The sequence below is a fragment of the Ruditapes philippinarum genome, unplaced genomic scaffold (genome assembly GCF_026571515.1).
Source record: "Ruditapes philippinarum isolate M1 unplaced genomic scaffold, ASM2657151v2 ctg1990_1_1_1_1, whole genome shotgun sequence".
Lineage (NCBI taxonomy): Eukaryota > Metazoa > Mollusca > Bivalvia > Venerida > Veneridae > Ruditapes > Ruditapes philippinarum.
This window is the reverse complement of record NW_026859599.1, coordinates 226,359-249,756: the sequence shown is the minus strand read 5'-3', so window position 1 is coordinate 249,756 and position 23,398 is coordinate 226,359. Positions and strand designations below refer to the sequence as shown.

The 23,398-nt window shown below is 31.1% G+C and overlaps 1 protein-coding gene across 3 annotated transcripts in view; it reads right to left on the bottom strand.

Moving 5' to 3' along the window:
* Positions 1 to 14,692: 14,692 nt before the first annotated feature.
* LOC132757208 (RYamide receptor-like) overlaps positions 14,693 to 23,398 on the bottom strand; it is a 79,716-nt gene continuing 71,010 nt past the window's right edge. For all 3 annotated transcript variants that reach the window (XM_060748416.1, XM_060748417.1, XM_060748418.1), the window contains exons 4-5: positions 16,865 to 17,176; positions 14,693 to 15,893 (exon numbers count right to left, since the gene is read on the bottom strand). In XM_060748416.1, coding sequence (XP_060604399.1) covers positions 15,792 to 15,893; positions 16,865 to 17,176 — 414 coding nt within the window. In that variant the 3' untranslated portion in view covers positions 14,693 to 15,791. The remainder of the gene's footprint in view (positions 15,894 to 16,864; positions 17,177 to 23,398) is intronic.

Here is a 23,398-nt window from a genome sequence, read left to right as displayed (position 1 = left end):
AAATGCAGACTATTAAACATATCAGGAAGGTTCCAATTAATATGATAAACGAGTTTATTTTTTACATTTATTAAATATGTATCTGCATGATGGAAACATTAATCATTTTTAGTGTCACACAACATGTCTAATTTGATAAGTCTTGGTTTCTTTGTTGTCTTTTTATCACGATTTACTAAATCAGTCACATATATTCTCTGCAATTTATAGTCCGATTAAAGTAAAATTTAACGTCAAACAAATTGCAACACAAGCTTTTTTTACATTTTTAGTTTCAAGGGGAGGAATCACGCCGTTCGTTACCCAAACAAACAAGATGGCGGATGCAGCCAAAAAGTAGGTTTTTCAATTTTTTCTCTGAAATTCGTGATGTTCTTGTGTAAAGGTACATATAACAACCTTCTCCACAATTTTCCTGGCACACAGAAATTTATTGCATGAAGTTTCGTCCCGTACTTCTTCTGAAATGCGCGTCACCAGATTCGAAGCGAGAGAATTTTCCACCGGTTTGATCGTGGTAACGTACGGCTTCTTCTCTACAATTCACTGTTTTGTTTACATATATGTATATTAACTGAAATCACTGACATTAAAAAGTTGTAATATGTCGGCATTTAAGCATTCGTGCCCATTCTGGCTAGAATAACCGCTGAAAATATTAAAATCGGGGCATTTTCAGGAAATTATAACGTATGGCGCACAAAATATCAATGATAACGTACGGCGCATTTTTGTCTGCTTAATTGATTTTCTATATATTGATTTTCTATATAAGAGAAAAGTTATGTTACCAGTTACCAGACATAAGAGGATGTGTAGAACCAAATAAAGAAACTGAATATTATTTAGTGTTTGAATAATATCTGTCATGTGTTTTTGTATCGGATAGAAATATCCGATCTAAGGGCTCTTTCGCATTGGGCTGTAACGAGTCTTGCTAAGTTAAGCCCTTGTGCAGGTGCCAGTGGGATGGATATTAAAATCCCGAGTGATATGTTTTCTTGCATATCATACTCGAATATAGAGCAACTTTTCCACCTTTGATGATCTTAAAGTTTCGTCAAAAGTGAAACATGATCCCAAATTTCAAATATCTATGTATATGTTAGTGCTCATCCGTACTGTTCTATAGAAATTATAGATTTTGACGGGAGCGATAGCGACAGAAGGATGTTTTAATTTCTGTAGAACAGCTACGGATGAATACTAACATACTAAGCGTCAAGCTTTTTTGGCACTTTATTACGTCACTATGCTGTTCTATGAATTATTATGAAAATGAGAAATCGACTATGAACGGAATTCGATAAAGTATCGTCTTTTGTTCTTCAATGAAAATTAACGCACAGATTTTCTTTTAGAAATACAGCGCTTTCATTGGGTGAGAAATAAATTTGGACACTACATAAACTTCTATTTTTCATAGTGCTTCATAGAAATGTGTTCGTAAAATAGACAAGTATAGTGACGAAAGAAAGTAAATATTAATGAAGCCAAATAAAGCTTGACACTAAGTATGTTAGTATTCATCCGTAGCTGTTCTACGGAAATAAGAAACATTCTCCGGCCGCTATCGCTCCTGTCAAAGTTTCTAAATTCTGTAGAACAACACAGATGAACACTAACTGATTACTACGCTACTATGATAATATTGTTTACGAAGTATATGTTACTAACATATACTTCGTAAACACTATTATCATAGTAGCGTAGTCACGGGGGAGGAAGTGTTACACGAAGGATGGAGTTCTTATGATAACTTGTTCAGGAGTTCTTGTGATAACTGTCACGGAATTCGTCGGAAAACATCTGTATATACTACAAAACACTCGTCAAAAATGGTTATTTTCATCTTTCAAAAATGAGTTTTAGGTGCTAAATTAAAGTTCAATAATTAAGCTTGTCTTACATCTTGTATTATGTGTCAAAGCCTAATTCACAGGCCATTTTTAATCGCCTCTTGCTATAATTCTGGCAGTTTTCAGTAAAATTTCCAAATTATTTGCCAATTCACAAGTATTGACCTGTTTATTTCTGGTTTTCATCCTTGCCATACATAATTACCTAATTATAATGCAAAATTGCAAACATAAAGCACCGGCTAATAGATTTATATCCGATTTTTCAAATGTCCCGGAGTTCTTGTGATAACTCTGAAGATGTCACAGAGTTCTTATGATAACTTTTGTTATTGCCAGTGTGTTTCTTGCGCTAAATCACGGCACGTTTTAGCGTTTTTTATTATTCAATGAGATCGTAAATCATTATGAAATGTAGTACGCTCATCCTTTGCGCAAAAAATAGGATATATAATGTTGGTTTTGAGTGAGTTTTAGTTCAAGAGATATTATTTCTTATCCCCGTTTCTTTTTCATAGTATTTTTTTTGTTTGACACAGATTTCGTAGACTGGAAAAAGGATTTATGTACTGGTTTCCTAGCAGTTTCCGGCTCCTAGCAGTATTCTGGCCCTTTATCATTTTCATCCAGGCATACAGACTGTTTTTTCTCAGTTAAGCATCTATATATGTTACTGCATCAATCAGATAAACATATGTTTTCTAGCGATTAATATGTTTCAAAGTTTTGTCTGTTGTTTTAAGTTACATTAGAGAACTTGCGACACTTACAAATAAGCAACACCTGGGGAATTCTACTTTGAATGCCCATGCACAATAACTGAAATCTATTTCTAAGTAAATCACTACTTTTAAACAATATATACTTGCAGGCGACACGGAAAAGTTTGGGACATTGCTTATTGGTACTGATTTATATTCAAAATTAAAAGGTCCGAAAAACTGCTATGAAATTTTGAATAAATGTGAGAAAAGGTGTTACATCTCAGGCCTTTATTCCATTAAAATATAAAATAAAAGAGCAACATTAAAACATGGTAATGCTGGACAGGTACCTATACTTTGTTCTGTCAAAGTTTGCACTCTTCGGTAGACAGATTTTTATTTTATTTGTTAAAAAGTGCGATTTGGGGCCGGGAACTGCTATGAAACCAGTAGGGCATTTATGTACGTGATAAAATGCGCTTTGAAATACTCAAATATGGTATTTTCATGTATATTTTTCTGTCGATGTTTGATGAGTATTTCCCCTATGTAATCTTAGTGGAGGAAACTCTGCTACTTTTGCTGTAATTGATAACAAAAATATATAGTCAAACTTAGTTCGCTCGAACCTGGAGGGACAGTTCAAATTTGTTCGAGAGATCGGTAGTTAGAGCCAACCGCAGTTGAGTTTTTATCATGTATCGTACTTTTTTAAGACATAGGTGTGGAAATTATCCTGGTTATATACTTATTTATTATGGTATAAAATGATACAAATTACTTAGCCCTTATGTAAGGTAAGCATGCCTATATATTGTCTGCCTAAGAAAGGTGGTGAAACTGAGAAATTAGGTAATAATTATAATTAGGTAATTATGTATGGCAAGGATGAAAACCAGAAATAAACCGGTCAAAACTTGTGAATTGGCAAGTAATTTGGAAATTTTACTCAAAACTACCAGATTTGAAGCAAGAAGCGATGAAAAATGGCCTGTGAATTAGGCTTTGACACATAATACAAGATGTAAGACAAGATAAATCATTAAAGTGTAATTTAGCACCTAAAACTCTTTTTAGAACGATGAAAATAACCATTTTTGACGAGTGTTTTTGTAGTATATACAGATGTTTTCCGACGAACTCCGTGACAGTTATCACAAGAACTCCTGAACAAGTTATCCTAAGAACTCCATCCTTCGTGTAACACTTCCTCCCCCGTGGTAGTAATTTTTACAGCTGTTCTTTCATAAAGATAATGACGTCATCTGAGCGCATTCATGAGCGGTCTAGCTTTAATGATTTCAGACGGGTTCTCGGACATGGATAAAACATCGAAATCCAAATCCGATTTGAAACTTTATCATGGTCGGTAAAATGTTTACCGCAAATTTCAATGACACTCTTTTATTGCTGATACCTGCAATACTATTTTGTAAGAGATTGATTGTTTTTGTTGGGGCGTTTGCGAGAAAAAAAGCCAAAATATGATAGGCAAATTTATGAATTGGATGTAATTGTTTTGATCAAATCATTTATAATAAAAAACTGTACGGATATGTCGTGCAAATATATCTGACGTCATAGTGGCACAACTTCACGCTAAATAGAAAACGTTTCGTCAAATAAACTGGAAATTTCTTATTTAAATTTGAACTTTTCGCAAAACATTATTTTCTAACTAATTCAATAAATTCAATATAGAACCTATTATACTCATTCATTATTCTCTTTTATGAATTTTCTTTTAATGAGCGACCAGATTGTATACACACAGACTCATCTTCTCTGGGTGTAAGCTAGTCGCAATCACTTTTCGTTTTGTTTATGTTTGACGTGGTTCAAATATTAAGATTTTCTTATCAGTAATTTGTTAAAGTAATTTTGGAAAAGAAAATATATCAAGTCTTCCGTACCATTTTAACACTTTTGCTTTGGTGAATGCATTTCTTCTTTCTGATAAGGGGATAAGACCATAATTATCGCACAACACTGGCGAAATTTAATGTGAAGACAACAATACACAAATAATTCCTAAAAGTGGAGGCTTTTCTTTCCATTCTGCATTTTATACAAAAATATTCTCAAACTATAAACGTGTGTTTTACTTGGTATATTTACAACGAATATCTATTATGCCACCAGCTAGAAAGATATTGATACCCGATGGTGCAGCATTGTTCTATAATTTATTTCTGAAATGACATACTTTTTGTTTCAAATATCTATCATTTCCTACATACAAATAATTTATTATCAGCTGACTGGACAAATAGAAATCCACCAAGTAGAAAAATGCGCCGTACGTTATCATTGATATTTTATACGCCATACGTTATCATTTCCGGAAAATGCCCCGATATTAATATTTACACCAGTAAATCTAGCCAAAATGGGCATGAATGATTACTTGACAACATATAACACATTTTTAAAGTCAGTGGTTTCAGTTAATAAACATATATGTAAAGAAACAGCGAATTTGAGTGAAGAAGCCGTACGTTACCACGATCAAACCGGTCGAAAATTCTCTCGCTTCGAATCTGGTGACGCGCATTTCAGAAGTAGTACGGGACGAAACACCATGAAATAAATTTCTGTGGGCCAGGAAAATTGTGTAGAAGGTTGTTATATGTACCTTTACACAAGAACTTCATGAATTTCAGAGAAAAAAGGGAAAACCCTACTTTTTGGCTGCATCCGCCATCTTGTTTGTTTGGGTAACGAACGGCGTGATTCCTCCCCGTGTAGTTTGTTATACACATCATATAAAACAGATAAAAACCCTAAAAAATCTAACCATGGCAAACCAGTGAAAAAAGCAATTCAAATTTTGTATTTGTTTCGAGTTTTTATATGGCTCTACATGTACACCATACACAGAGTTTTATACTGTAACCGGTGTCGAGGTAAACAAAAGTTATGAGGCTGCGCGATTTAAATATATCAAAATTTACACATTTACTACTTGGAGTTGGATTTAGAAGCTGTTTTGCAAAGTATGTATAAATTTTTTATATTATATTTACTTGGTTTTACAACTTTTAGCCTCGTACATGCCCAAATATCAAATACGATGAATGAATTGTAATGGGTTTTCGCGTGTTTATAAATCAGCGATTGTCGTTTAAAACAGTAAAGATTTTGCAATTTTCATGAGATATAAATAATCATTAGCCTATATATTAACATTCCTTTTGATAATAAGATGTTTATGAAGAAGGAAAAATAAAAATATACAAATTTAAGTTTATCTTGGGTAGCTTCGGAAGCGTGTTTGGGTAAACAATGCACGAAATATAGAATAAATTGTTATTAATTTTAAAATCATAAATGCATGATATTTATTAACAGATCATAAGTTTTTGGTATAAAATGTCATTGTGTATGATAGCTACTATGTTTTCATTTTAATAACATTTGGAAGATAAGAATTGAAAGGTAATACTGAGTGTGATACGAGTATATTATCTTTTTTACATACTAGTGATATATGAGATGTCAGGGGAGTCAAAAACAGATACATAATTTACAATGATTATGTAATTTCAAAATTGTGATTCCAAAAACATGAAAAAAGGGAGAAAACTTATTTTACAGTCACAGTAAGCAGTTCAAATTGTTGTTGAGCTCCATGGTTTAACCAGAGACATAGATAACATGTTATCTGTGTCTCTGGTTTAACTAAATTGTGCTACTAATATTTATGAGGAGCTTTATTCGGAGTTAACTGTTGCTTTGCCAGTGGTAATAGATCCCCATTTTGAGTTTTAAATGCGTTGTTCAATTTTACAAACACATGAGATAAGATAGTTTCAATACAAACGTAATGAATCAGAGATGTTTGTGCTAATATAGATATCTGTATGTCCATCTACACCGTCTGTCTTTCTGTGTAAAAACATATCTATCTGCCTTTCGGTCCGTTTGGCTCTCTGTTTTTTGTCTTTATCAAAAAATAAAATTTGATAGTTGTAAAACTTGATTCTGAGATACTGTTAACATCTGCCTATCTTTAATAGGGTTTGTCTATCTGTTTGTTTTCCTTTCCTTATGCTTTTCGTCCTATTTTTATGAAAACTACAGCATATGGTCTGTGAATCATATTGAAAGTATTGGCCTAAACGAACAGATAACTCATTTATATGAAGACAGTGATTGATAAATAGTTTGGGTGCTTTTTTTGATAAGCCAAAAATGAAAGTCCTGTCATACCTACAACCATGTGACCACAGGGGAAATGCCTCCTTTTATTAAATTCTGTTTCTCTCGTCAATAACAGTTACAGATGTAATTTAAATATCTGGTAAAAAAGTGATCCCTCAGATGCATTAAAAAGCAAATTTACATGAAAATTGCAGAGCCGGTTTGATTGAGTCTGTATATGACGGATAATGAAAAAGTGCAACATCCCTCATGCCCCCTAGCACCGGATTGAGCGGTACTAAATTCTCAACACTTTAAAGTGCTGGATTCAATGATCCGAAAGACCAGACAAATATAACAATACTGAAGTGAAGTACGGGGCAACTTTTTACGGCTGCCACACAGCACTTCACATCTATAAATATCTGGTAAAATAAGTGATCCCTCGGAAGCCTTAAAAACAGCAAATTTACTGAAAATTACAGGCATGGTTTGATTGAGTCTGTGATCATGAAAGCTGAATTTGACGTTGAACATACGTTTTGCTCTATAGTGCACCAAAATTTATGCATTTCTCTGAAGAGGACTCCACTTTTTGGGTAGAATTTATTTGATGAATAGTATTATTTTTTTAAGACCAGACAATGTTTTTTTGTAATCTCTTTTTTAATTCCGTTTTAGATGACTGGATGTAAAGCCGAAATGATAGAAAAGAGTATTGTTATCATTACCACGAGAAGAGAAAACTGCAAGAGACCATAATATGATTAGAATATGAAATATGAAAAACAAGATCAACAAGGAAAGGCGGCGTTCAATGAACGCAACCCCCATATGACCCAGTGGACATGGAGGGGGACACCGACACTGAACGCCGAACAATCCCTTGAGGATGAAAATATAACAACATTGATTGCATGTACGGGGAGACTTTTTACAGCCGCCACACGGCACAAACAACACGGTTGTGAGCATAAAATATGAAAAACAAGATCAACAAGGAAAGGCGGCGTTCAATGAACGCAACCCCCATATGACCCAGTTAGAAGTTAGACCCAATAGAAGTTCAGAAACAAGAAAAAAATGTTGAACGTATATTTATTTAAGACAATAACTGTGTAAGTTGCAGAAAGAACATAAATTTCGTGGCGATGTTGTCAGTAAAGTTGAAACCTTCGACTTTCATGTTTAAGTAAAACAAGACACTTTAAGCGTGAAGTAAGGTCCTAGGAAGAATCAAAGGCGTAAATGGCCTCCTGACAGCTAAAATACGTTACCACCATTGTTGTAACAGTAACAGTCATTTCAAGACGTTCTTTTTATGAAAAGTGCAAACACACGACTTGTAAATCTAGTGAAAAGACCATCGAAAACAGCAGGAGAAAGCTAATTTAACCACTATGCAATACTTTGAAAGCTATTGAAAGGATAACTTTTTTTTTGTGTGACTAGGCGTAGTCAAACTAATGAGCATTATGAGAGATATAGATATGTGGAGATCACTTAAATATCTCTTTATATAATAAGGAAGAAAACATAAATATGTTAAACAAGATGTGATGGCATTCAATTTCAAAGGTGAAATATTTTTTAAAGCAACCTCAATGATACATGACATAAAATTGGCATTTTGAACATATAAAATTCTAATTTTGAACCATTACTAAAGACATAACTACAGCTCATTTTCAGCATTTATTCTTCACTAACTTAAGTGTTGCGCAATATAGATAGTTGGACCATCCTGGCAATGATAGATGAAGTTATTTCTACTAAATCATGTTAAAAGTGATAGTTTGCATAACATTTATGGGTAATATTTGGATGGATGAGACTTTGGTAACGTACAAATATGTTAAATGACACAGCAAAAGACTAAATAACGAGTTACTTTCAGAAATTGAGTATATTACCAGATGCATTGTTTCTTGTAACTAAGTTTGTTTTCTTTATTTTTATAAATTATTCAAAAATAGTTAAAATGCTAGAATAATGTCAATGTTATTGATGTAACGTATGTTACATTTTGCTTAAGTGATTATGTTTCTCTATTATTTATATAAGCTTATGTGATATAAATATTACTTGAACCTCTTTTCAATTGTAAATATTAGGTATTTTTAAGATAATGCAATTTGAACGTTTTGCATTATTATTATGAGTGGGTGGGGTAATAATCTTGTGTGTCACAAGTGAATAAATAATAAAAAAGAGGCCAAACCTGTTATTATTCATTGCAAATTCTATTTTTATGACGATTTTTATGCCTGGACAGGTACTCGTAAACTACTTGCCAAAAGTCAAGTTTCCGAAGGTATATTTTTTTAGGGTTTTACTACAAGGTCCATGCATATATATTGATTGCAAAATACTAAAGAAAGCTTGTGTTGCAATTTGTTTGATGTCAAGCTACATATACTCATAACTTTAGTGGCCTATTAATAGAATTATTTTTCTTCAGTCAAAAAAGTTTGGGCAGCTCCATAAATTTCACCCTTGGTAGTATTATGATATAGTTATATTCTTCACATCGGATAATATTGTTAAATTGTCATTCTTACCGTATCCAGTGTAACAAATGTGTGTTATTCCAGTATATCGTTTGCTCTAACTAGCAATAAGCCTCTTTGCTTATGTTTAGAATTTGCCAAACATTATTTAACAATATAAAAACACATTGCAGCCCATTAAAACAAAATTAATACTTAGCTAAGCGTCAGCGCAGTTGATTTACCGTGCCATAGTTATAACCTATCACTATTTTTAACACTAATGAACTTGAATATTTTCTAGGATGATATAAAATGCAAACAATACACATTTTAAATATAATGTCCGTTGTACAATTGTAATATTTAAGCTTGCTTCCAAAAGCAATTTTATTAAAAGTGTTTCACTTTGCTCGATACACAGGGCCACTTAAGGTATGTTAGTGGTAATAGTTGTATGCAGAATACGAGCATTGCCAATGTTGTGTGCAATGTAGGATCCCGATTCAAGATAATAGTTCCTTTGTTTCTATGTAAATTTGAAAATACGGTTAACTTATTTTCATTGTAGACCTTGCAATAAATTTTTATGATTATGTCTAAGTAAATGTCGATGGAGGTAAAATACTTAAATTATATAGCGGTTTTGTATTTGGCTCCAACTATATTTTCTACTGATATTGAATTTATTTAGTTGTTTTTATTAATAATAATTGCTTACTTACTTCATAACATAACAAACAAACAATACAAAAAACCAAGCACACGTACAGTTACCAAAACTTTGGAAAAGATGGCAATGATGAAAATTGCAGCTGCAATAATATGCTAAATCAAGTACTTTTTCTTAGATGTTGAATTGGACCCAGTAAATACTTAAAAGTCGGTAAGAAGAGAAACAGTAAGTTTTAGAAAGAACGGAGGCGTTATCGATTCTTTATTTTAAAATGAATAAGACAATCTTATGATGTAGTGAGGAATACTTTAATACCTTTAGTTATTACCTTTAAATGAGCAGTTAATAAAACCTGTAGCTTTGCCAATATATGAAATTAATTTCAGACAAATAAGGATGTGGTAAAGTTTCAAATTGTTTCCCGATCTGATAATCGTATTTTGTAATTAAAACTGAAGAAATTGAATTGTTGAAAATTATTTGAAATTCACTTTAATATACTCTCCCGGAAAATTATCGAACTTCAAATATTGACATTTTCAAAATATAAAAATGTTCAAAGAAAAATCTCCTCAGTATTTTTGAAGAATCCAAAACGACAAAGCTAAATTTTTTTTGAATGGATGATTTTTCTTCCTTTATGCATCTACATTTCTTTTTATTTTATCAACATTGCTTATGGTTTTGTTTGTTTGTTTTGGGTTTTACGTCACATCGACACAGTATAGGTCATATCGCGACGTTCCAGCTTTATTGGTGGAGGAAGACCTCAGGTGCCCTTCCGTGCATTATTTCAGGCACGAACGGGTTGATGAGTAGAACCACCGACGTTCCGTAAGATTGCTTATGGTAAATTGTATTTAACAATCAAAACTTACTGAAATAAAGCTTGCTGTCAATACTTAAAATATCTTGTTAAGAATCCCAGTGAGTAAATCAAAATTTAATATGTGTATTGCTTTTTAAATCATATTTAATCTGTTCTGTCCATTTGTTCAAGGTTAAGCACACCAAAAGACTTTGAATATATATTTTATTTTAAGACGTTATGTCCCTTTTCTAAAACATTTGATGAACGATTCCTCTACAATATCCAGTGAATAACTTTTCAATGAAACGCCAATTATTTTGATATTATCTTAAATAAAAAAAGGTTTCCTACGTATGCTTCATTGACACACAATGTATCACTTATGTTATAGCTGATATATTTCATTATTTCAAACGGCAAAGCCTTCACATATTTTTAATATATCTCATGTGACATCGAAACAGTGGTATGAAATAAATCTAAATTGTGCATAATGCTTTAAAGGCAATAACAAGTTTTATTCCAACGTAAGAACTGAAGCAATTGTCCAGGGATGCTAAAGACGGACACTTGCACTTGATAAACATGCGTACGATGTTTACTAATTATAAACTTGCCTGCGATGTTAACGTATCATTCAAGACGTTTAACACAGAAAGTACGAGAAAATGCAATATCATAAATTTATAAACTTTTCCATTGTGTACAATTTTATTTTTGACAGAAAGATTTCTTTTTATGTCGTCCTTGGTATTGAATATATGGCATCAACAGATGTACTTTCATGTTCACAGTTATTTCTTGATGTTGACTTTGATTTTGTAGTTGTTTTATGACATGTATCTTTACAGAATAATACTATCTATGTGATATGGAAAGCTTAAATAACAACGATAAAGTATATATGCGAGACAAATTGTCAGAAACCTTGACCTCTTTCTATGGCAACTTATTAAATCACTCTTAGCAATTCAAATCTAATAACACTTCATTGTTAAAATCTCAATTTGCGACAAATTATAGGAGGGCACTTGTGAATTCTAAAAAAGATAGTAATTGCCTGTTGACGTTATTGAAAAATTTGTTATCGGAACATGATGAATTCGATATTTTTTCTTATGTTCAAAAAATAATTCCAAATGTTAGAATAATTCCTTTTATTATTCTCTTGTGGTGAGAAGGAAGCGGTACTTCATCATAATCGAATTATTATACCGATAAACAGATTCTAATTATAATCTAATAAACTAATAGGCACATTATTTATTTAAACAAGATAAATTTTGATTATTTTCTAAAGTTTGATCTGAATTTTCGTTTTATTATAGATTACAAATGTGTCATTTCTTTACAGGATTTATTTCAAATTATTCCTACTGTTCTAATTTTGATACATCAGTTTTAATTGACAATTTGGAAGTTCAAATTCTTGTCTTTAACGTAATTCTGCAATTATGACATAATGCGGTCAGATGAATGAAACCCTGACACCTTGCTTTACGCTCTCCTCTATGGTATATTAATCCATTTATCTGCTTAACCCAAGCCACATCTTTAAATGGCTGATATCAACATTCACAAGGCCTAAATCTTAACAACCTTGGAAATATTTTTTCTGAAATAATAACGACTGCCTTTGGTAAAATACATTAATTTAATCTAATTATATATATATAGGTGACTATCAGCTGTTTCAGAGAGCAAGCATTAATCAAACTTCTGGCATTTTTGGTGCATGGAAGCTTTCATTAGAACACGTGACGTTATGTTGGAACGATTTGCATATCAGGATCTGAGATCCTGTCCTGTTATATGAACATTTGACTTCCGTTATCATTCTAAGATATTTTTTGTGTTTTTTTTTCAGACTAAAGTTTACAATGAAATGACATGAAAATATTAATTGTTGAATATTATTATAAAGAGGAGATTATAGAGTACGTTAGTACTGTGCCAAACAGTTTAAAAAGAACCGATTGTTTTTAAAATTAGTTTAATCATAAATATGATACTAAAAACTGTGCGTACTAAATCATTTCGAATAATTTTCTTCGAGAATTGATAGTTTCCCCAGCGTAACTGCAGTTATTTGATGTCTTTGCAAATTAGTTTATTCCAGTCCTATAATCTTCAGACAAATTCATTTAGAAGGTTTCAATTTGAATCACTGTCAATCCTTAAGCAGTTCTTCTTTTTCATTTTTAGGGAGAAATTGCATTTTATAAAAAAATCTGTAAAACTTCACAAAAAAAACGATATTGATGTAGTTTGTGGTAAAATTGTGATTATATTTTTTCATGAATACAATTTCAATAAATTTACCTATAATCAATGTTCTAAAATTCAGATTTCTTACTTAATGAGTATGTATTTTACAAAAAAAAAAATTAACTTATTGGAAGAGGAAACTCAAATCTTGTTCTTATTTCATGTTTTATATAATATTGAAAATGTTGACATCTTTATGATAACGCTTACGCTACAAATTAAAACAAAAATGTTTCTCTTTTCAATATATTTAGTGTTGGAGACAATATATCTTAATAAATATAAATCAAATGAGAGCACAATAACAAATTTCGTTTGCTTTGATTATTCATGTTCTGAAACAAAATGATTCTCATATAATATATAGCTGCAAAGCAAGTGAAAAAAAAATGCGAATTAGAATCGATTGAAATTTTAATTATAAAACGCATCCAACGAGATGGATATGTTTAACTCTTATGCTATTTTCTTCAGGGTATAATATTTAATCAAGACAAGAAACATTAAATCCTATTTTTAGAAAAGAGTTTCATGTTATAATGTTGCTTTTCTTGTGAGAAAATGCAAATGTGTCTGTATGAAAATGACTTATGTAGGTGCTCATGCAAACGTCAAAATATGATTTAGGAAGGGGAGAATGTTTAAATTTCTATTGAGTTTAAACGTCTGACAGACTACTAAAAGCCAATGAATCTGATCTATATAATACCTCTGTCATGTAATAGATTATATGTTATTTATAGACATTTATCTTCAATTGTCTGTATTGACTTATACTCGTATAAAGATTCTAAAATTGCCTTTGGTTTCTTTAACAAATATTTGTACGAAAAGTCCTTTACACGTCTGGGTCTTTCTGACTTTTTCTAATTCAAATTCTAGGTGTTAATCATTACAATTAAACAACGACAATTCTTCTACAGTGTAGGTCAATTACTGCATTAATGTAACAGTGTAACACCTAGAAGTATAGGATTGTTTAAAGATTCGAGACAGGTGTGTGCATCATCTGACATTTGATTGTCTGGTAACTTATAAAAGAATGCCACTCTTACATATCTCGCGGGAATGTCTGTATTATGCAATCAAGTCAGCTCCTCCGCCTAAATCTGAATACTAATGATATAACAATTATCTTTGAATTTTCTGTATTTGGCATTTGAAACAGTGTTACATGTTGTTATATGCGGAATATTTGTTATTAAATATTTTATTTTATTTATATGTTATGGTAAAAGACTAAGGTATATGTTTGAAACTAAATTTAACATTTTTAACATTCTTGTTTAATATATTTGTATTTCAAACTCCTGAGAAAGAACAGTGTAGGAAATACAAATATATTCAACAAGAATGTTAAAAATGTTAAATTTAGTTTCAAACATATACTTTAGTCTATTACCATAACATATAAAAGTAACATACGAGTGAAGCAATTTCTTAAAATAAATTCTGTGAAAATATGTCATGATTAAAACAAAAAATCAAAAGACTGCGGCAGATGCTATTTTTAAGTACGTTTTCACTTTTATTTTGTATTAAATCATTTGATCAGTATACAGATATTTTACATTTACGGAGGAGACCAGCAATTTTCTATACCTTTCAATGACGAGATTGAATGATTAACATTAGTGAACACAGACTTTCTTCTTCTGAGATATTTATCAAGTAAGACAACAAATAGTTGTTAAATTCAAATATTTATTACAAGTCAAATTGAACATATACATATATCGAATAAGCAACACATGTAAAATATGACAAACAGAAACAGAATCTAAAACAACATGAAAAGAAAATATAGTTATATCATTAAGACAGTCTGTTTTACAAATAAAAACATCAAGAATCCTATTGGTATTCATCAAACGTTTTAATATATTACACTGACTTAACACCAATGGGAAATTCCTTCGCCAATTTATCAAAAGCTTAAAACTTTTATAACACTAAAACTCATGACAAGTAATATGCATGTAAGTTGTTGAATAACAGTTTTCTTACAATAATATTATGTTAAACATATAATATGGAGCATTATTTTTCATCAATACCAGTTAGTTCGTAGAAATTCATATCTAAATAGATAAACCTGAAACCTTGAACGTCGTCCAACACGGCAAAACTGAAAACGTTCAAGACGTTTCTGTTAACGGACGGTATAATTAAATACCGTTTATACCCACTAATACCGGAGTAAAAATAAGACATAAAATTGTGTTTCAATGTTATTCTTCAGATAAGTCCAAATTGTGTATCAATGTTATTCTTCAGATTAGTCCATAGCTGTATTAAAACAGTAATGATCATATGGGACCGTAAATCAGTATATAGTGTCCAACTTATTCAAGAATGCGTAAGCCTTAAAACGTGTCTTATGCAAGCGTAAGCAACGATTATGTGGTATGTTTTTATCAAAAGTTTTGTGTTTTAAACTTGCTTAAATTGCCAATATTCATAAGGTATTTGACCCAATGCTGATAACATTTATTCTCACACTAAAATACTTAAAGCATCTAATTATTTTCATTATTTCATCATTTTATCCAATTATGCGAACGTTTATACACTTACATTCTTCCAATTTTTAGTGAGTATGCGAACATAATATAAATATAGAAACATTTGCCTTCAAGATGACACATTATTTTGGCACGCTTTACAACGTGTTAGCATGCCGAACAGGCTACCTTATCATGATTTACTCATTAAAAGAAAGGAAATATAAGTTTATCACGATATTCCATCAGTACAGACGTACACAAGGGTAACACTACACAGCTTTCTGACATTAGCATTTAGAGGATATAGAAAATGTAAGCACATAAGCTAAGACTGTTACAATGAGTCATGACGGTTGATCGACTCCCATTTTATTCTCACGGTTGGCACAGAATTTCCCGGGCACGACCTGGTATTTACCTCGATCTTTATGTAAGGCTGAAAACAACAATGAACAAGTTCATACATGCAGTTTATATATACTTACCTGAACTAATAGCAGTTGTGTTGCATCGTTATCGTTTTAATCTAAAAGCAAAATGTTTTGATATCAGATACGGTAAAAGGTTAATTCATTGTTTGCGTATTATTTTTTAAATGCATGGACTCCATAAACAATGCAACACAATTGTATTGTTTTGAAAAAAAACCTGCCCTAAGTAAGCAGGGTGTTGAAAAAAGGATATTGAAGAAATAAATTACGAAACCTTCTTGCCAGTAAGGTAAATCAATGAATAATAATAATATTATTAACATCTGTAATCAAAGAAATGTAACACATTCAAATAAAAAAAACTATGTGATACATGTAACAAAACATTCTTATAAATGCTTATTATAACCAATAATATAATTTCACGTTAATTTTTAAAGTCATTTCTAACGATTAATGTGTACCTTCTGTAGATCATATAAAGTCGATCAGTCTATAATCTTAATTTCAAGAATTGAAATCTTTTAAGTTCTTATGTTTTATTTCTTTGAAGCTGAATTTTGTAATCTTATTTTAATTTGATTATTTTATTATGTCTCATCGTTCTACATGAACTTGACGAAACAAAAGTGCTGAAAACTAACATCGAATATTCCCTCCCCTAAGTTTTGTATATCACGAAATGTATTTTTATTGAAAAGAGAATTTGAGATAACATAGATATTTGTTATGTTGAAAATTAATACAAATCCGATTATTTTAAAGTGGCAAACATATCTGTATTTTAAAGATAGCATTTTGTCATCTCTACTTAACATATACACTTATATATGAATGAAAAATCTTTTAAAATACAAGCTATCAAGAAAATTAATAAGAACATATTTTATGGAACATGTTTCCCATCAACGAATGAATATTCAGTGTCAAATGTGGCTGATGCTCTATGATATGGGTGCGAGAAAGTAGATCCTACCGAGGTGGTGTTATTGTGGCTCCTACGCATGCGCTGAAGTTCTATTTTCTCCTCACGTGATTTTAATAATCCACATGTAAAACAACTGAACACATTAATAAATCCATTTCTATATTTAGCATTCATCCAACAGTATATGAACGGATTATACATGCAGTTTGACATGGCTAGCCAGTGTGCCACCGTCCACATAATATTCATTCCTGGTAGATTGTAAAAGGTGATGTTAATGTCGCCAGCTATTGTGATAATATGTAAAGGTAGCCAGCAGATGGAGTAAATTACAACAACAGTAATCATCATCTTGATAATCTGCAAAAGAAAAGAAAAATATTCATACAAACATTTCTGCATTTATTCAATAAATCGAAAATAATTGTGACTCAAATATTCTGTAACATGAAAGTTATTAAGGGCAATGTGCTCATTAAAAAACATCTGTTTTGTTTAAAGGCACGTGCTCATAACAAATAAATATAAAATGAAATACGATGTAAAGGTTACACATGCAATACGCTGAATCATACTATAATTGTCAATTGTTATATCTACAGATGCGGTTTAGTTTAATTTCAAACATATAAATACACATACATAAAAGCACATTCAAAATGATACATAGTTAATATAAAATCGCATTACTGTGGTGGTTGATTTATCCCTTACTGTATTTTGCTCAACGAAAACACGAAAATACGACAAAGTTACCACTATGTAACACCTTAACGTATTTCCGTGTTTTCATCTGGTGCAGAGAGAAAGTACGACAAAGTAGTCACTCTATTCATCTTCATGCTTTTCTTTGGCGCCCAATAGAGCATTAATACGATATAGCACAAATCAGGCCTAGGCATTAGTCAAATCAACATACTGAATAACACATTGGTAAAGGGCTATGGTAAAAAATGTTTCATAACATATGTTAAGTTTTATTGTGTTTGCCTGTTCAAATATTTAACCGGAAGAGAAAAACAGTTCAATATAATAATCTGATGAATAGATGCAAAGGGTGGAACAAAAATTTTAGTCATACATTAATACATAATCTAATGATATAAAATACACATTCGAACGCACAATAAAAGTTTAAATATTTGAGTAATCCGCTAATCATACATGTATGATATACTTAAATTGATTTCTTTCTTCCATTGTATTATACGACTGAAAACTGTGCAAATAAAAAATCCTGAATCTTAACATTCATTCTATCTACCAATTAAAGTCAAATTATACCTCAGGAATCTGATCCCTTTTACTTATCAATGAAATTTCATTTACATTTCAATTTACCAAAGATTTTAAATTGCATTCGAAAATTTCTGTTGCAATATTTGAAGTCTAATCAAACCATTTACTATGCTAACAAGATACTAGCAATGTTTATAAACAGAAACGCTTATGATATTTCCTCTAATTTTATGTCAATGTACTTTTCGTGATTATTGATTGTTGACATATTTCTTCATCGCAAAATTAGGTAGTCTGTATTAAGCTTATCATTCCTATTTATGTGCAAATAATACAACCCCGATAATTTGAATGCTCTTAACAGCTTTAACGCCTGAAATCGTTGATAAAACGCGGTTAAACTATTCTTGATCATGTCTAAGAAGCATTTTGTTTTCACGGTCAGGAAATAATTCGGCTTTGTATGCAAAAATAGTAGATAATAGCACATATAAATCATTATATATCACTAGATGCGCCAGACAGGCAAATCTTTTCCACCACACTCCTATGATTTTAAATTGTCACATTAGAAGAAAGATGAACATGGCAAATAGTGATTATAAAGTGTCCATCTTCAGACGGATGAAATATTAAGTTAATGATGTGGTTTGGATACTGACAATCCTGCAATCTTTCATTAAATATTCAAAACTGACAATTATGATTTGCTAGAATAATCTTCAATTGTCACGTGCTCGTAAAACTAGATGATGTATAGAATATTTTCGGTAGTTCAAAGAAGCTAGCGAATGTGACCCAGCCAACAATGAAATACATAACAAGGTGTTCTATATTATCATATCAAATTTAATGACATCTTTTGTTTAACCCAATATACAATCAATTAACAATTTAAATGGAATGTTAATAGGTGAGTGATAATTTTGATTAACCGTTTGAATCTGTCCAAGTGTCTGAGTACTACAAGTAGACTAGTACACGTTCAGACTGCTTTCAAGTAATGTCCTTAGCGATTCCAATTATTTCCAGAATACTTTACAATTTTCTATAAAATTTTCTTAAATTCATGAAACCTATATACACAATTTACATGTAGGTATGATCTTATACCCAGCTTTTATGATAATTTCGGCAGTTTAGATGCATTTTTATTCATCATATATCGTGATTAATGACATTTGTGATTACGCAACTGCTTTCTCTTCAGTTATGACTTTAATTGACTAGAACAGCTGACAACATGTCTCTTCCAGTAACCACCGTCTAGACTTATAACATACAGTTAAAATTTCTTCATTACTTACTGCAGTAAAGCAAATCTAAAATGTTTTATTATGGTACATATGCAGATGAAATAAAGAAGTCATTATTTTTTTTTAAAAGTTTTGAGAAATATCTGCATATAACATCCCGATATATGGTATTACGATATACGATGTTTATGATATTATGACAGTATTTTTAGAATATGGACAGTATTTAAAGAAAAAGGGTACAGCCTTGAATGAATGTTGCGTTCTGACATTGAACACCGCCTTTCCTTGTTGATCTTGTTTATCATATTTTAATGAATGCTTCACATGAGGATGTTTTTAGTCAAAAATGTAATAATTATTAATAAATGAAGTTATAATACAGATACATAATGTAACAGGAATACACTAAATGGTTTATTTTTAGACATAAAACAAATCGAAACTGAGATATTTTCAGATTTTATACTGCACCGAAGTAGAGGTTTTTGTTTTTCATTTCCCTCCAAGTTATGTCAATCATCTTTTTGTGGACTTAGACATGCGCTAAATTAAGCCAGATGAATGCGTCATTGGTGGAGTAGTCAGGAATGAAACAGTGTATATTTCGGAAGACGAAAGAGAATTTTTCTCTATTACTGAAGACAAGCTAGCAAATTTTAAACAAAGTTTAGGAAAATAAAATATATTTAAAATTACTGTGTATCGTTACAAGGTTGTTTTTGGAAATACGCAAATATCATTAATTTCAAACATAAAATAAAGCATTGTTTAAATTAATTTGTTTGGTAAGAATTATCAATTGTATATGTAGACCCGATGCAGATATTAAATATGCCGGACAGCTCGTGAGCTTTGTGTCTGATCTCATATTCGGCGTCTTTGAATCGCTTGTGCCAATTTAAAACTAGGAACCTGTTGGACGATTCATTGCCATTGTTAATTCGTAGCTTTAGTAGTATCGATAATCTGTTACGCTCCTAACTACTGTTAATCAAAACTAACTTCATGTCTTTAAACTGGTATAATTTTGGTAAAGGTTTTGAAGTATTTTGGAAGTATAAGAAAATATAAGGACAATTTGATTTGTATCAAATGCTCATTTGATATCTTATCTCTTAAGGAGGTCATATAAAGTTCACAAATGGACAAATTATTTATGAGAGACCTTTAGTCGAAAATTGTTATATGAAGATGTTAAGTGTTTATTTTTACCAATATACTCTCCGTGGCTTTTTAAGTACTAATTACAGGCTTCAAAATGTCACAATTTTCTTGATGTTTACATGTTGAATTGTGCATTGCCGGTGCTAGGGGGTGTGGACGGGAACTTGCACTTGACAAGACCGTCCATGAACAGACTCAATCAAACTGAGCCATCAACACTTTTTTCAATTTTGCCGTGTTGGGTTTTCTTTAGGGATTCCATTTTTCTCCATTTTAAGATGATTGTTTTGACTCAATATGCAAGTACAACCAAACTAACAGATATAACAAACACAAATTGATTCGATTTTATTACAATAATGCTAATAACTATTGCCTATTTAAAAGACACATTAACACATAACTATTTTTGGATTAGGAACAATACATAAAAATATTGTAGAAATAAAAAGTATTGAATTTGTGAGGGCCTGACTTCACATTATTCCCAAACGCATCACTTATATGTTTTTTTCTCTCTAGTTATGTTTTATCAATACGGTCAGCATGTAATTATTCAATCTGGTATTCTTTTCTGGCACGGAAATTCGGAGGCGGAAGGAAAGAATTGTCGAGACAACTTGATTTATATATGAATATCAAATTGCTGTTTTATATTGAACGAACCTTCAAAGTATGTCGAAGTATAAGCTCTATGCCCATTAAGAAGATATATTGAACGGACCTTCAAAGAATGTCGAAGTGTAAGCTCTTTGCCCATTAAGAAGATTTGTAATCTGTTGTACTTTTAAATACAATGAAACTATATCTGTACACGAAATCAACGGAAGAGAATAGAATACCAAAATTCACGTTACACATCTTATCCTCCACATTGCCTTGGAACCTTCTGAATTAAATTATTATAAGAGATCCAAAGAAAAAAAAACCGTGAAGACTTTTTAAGTTGCTATTCAGTCAAATACGATTGCATTTACACTAGCATATTTATTATGTAACAGAAATATTTTGTTATTTCTTTCTAAGAAATGTGGACAACAGAGGGATTTTCATTTTTTAAGCCTAAGATACCGTGTTTCGACATAGGTGTTGTGCAATAACTACAAAAATATTATTAGGCCTTGTAGATATCTTATTGCATCATATAATCAATGGCAGTCTGGAATTAATTTACTTGGAAGACATTTAAGTATGCTTTAAATTTCTTAGTTGTTATTGTTTATTACAAGACGATAAATTATTTTGACAGTATTTTAAACATGCGAGTTTTCGTAAAGAGAACTAACGTGGAATACTTTATTTTGGAATTTGTTTTGTTTCTACAATGTATAAAAGAACTTTAATGTGTTCAAATATGGGTACATGTACAACATTTATTTAATAACGCCCCCTAGTGGCGGAAAGGTTTGCTTGTAAGGGTTTGGACATCCTAATTGCAAGAACCGTTTATTCCTACGAGTTCGAATATAACTAGAGTATATGCACCTTTTAGCTCCAACAGGTGAGGGGGTTTTGGCCCCTGGTGTTGTTGAAGTTTGTAACACTCGAGGTAAGCCAAAATCATGTTTCCTGTTTGGTGCCAGATGACCTAAATTGTGTTTTCGGCTTAAAACCAAACTAAACAAGCAAAGTTAATAAACGTATACGTATCAAATAGGTAATAAACGTAAACGTAACAAATTAATGTGTGTAAATATTTGTGTTTAAAAACAATCAGACGCATTGTGGTCGGTATTTGTCTATTTTTATTGTAAGAATCTTTAATTCTGAAATTTATTTAAAAGGGTCTTTAGACTGATTTTCTTTTAAAAAAGTAAAATTATTGTATTTGGAAATGTAGAATGTTAATAATCTTAAGTTGAAGAATGTTTTAGGAATGTTCTGTTTATTTAAAGAGTGAAATGTAAGTAACATTGGTATTTTCAAAACAATCTTTCCGTTCCCTTGACTGTGACATTTTGTTAACTCGCCATGAACAAATTTCACCACATTATTCAACGTTAATATATCGTATATTCGTGACAACGAGAAATCGAAAAGAAAATAATTGTTTTCTTATGTTGACATTTAGGAACAGATTAGATCTACACAATAACAAATTAGATTGTTCTGATAGATATCGCGAGGCTTTATGTTTTATTAAAACCAAGCAATACCTGGGGGTGAGATATTAACTTGTCGTTTGAAAATTAACCTGCGGTTATTGTACAACATACGCGCAAGCTTTTAGTCATTTAGTATTTACATCATGTGAACTGACAGAACAGAACATGAAATATAATAAATCGCATTTTTATGTATCTTAACAGAAAACAAAACTCAAGTAAAGTCATTATATGTATGTTTTAATTAAAATAATTTAACGAGGCCATTTTCATTTTCATATTCATATTTTATTTATAATTATAGTGCACTTATCAAATATACTAAGGTACTATATTATAAAAACGTAAAACGGAGATACTTTAGCTGCAATGTTAACATTTTACTTTATATAATAACAGGCTTTAATTATACATAATTCTTCTTGATGATTTCTTTAACGGCTTCCGTAAAATTCATCAATTTAATTCACATCGTATTTACAAAAAAGACGAAGATGAAGCCTCGAACTATCTACAAAATCAGAAAAATTAAGTTTATTTAATGTTTGCCAATTCCCTTTCCTGTAACAATCTTCTCCGATACCTACTTAAAGTCGACGTTTTCCAATACTGCTACCATGGTATTTATCAAAGCGGCATTTCCATTTAGTAAGAAATTACTTTGGAGAGATATCTGAGTTGTCAAAGAAATTAAGTCTAGTTAATCTTTGCAAAATCTCTTCTATCATATTCAAAAACATGTCCTAACTTGTAGATAGATAAACCTATTACTTCACAGAATAAGATTTTTACGATAGTAAGTTTGGAAATAAAGT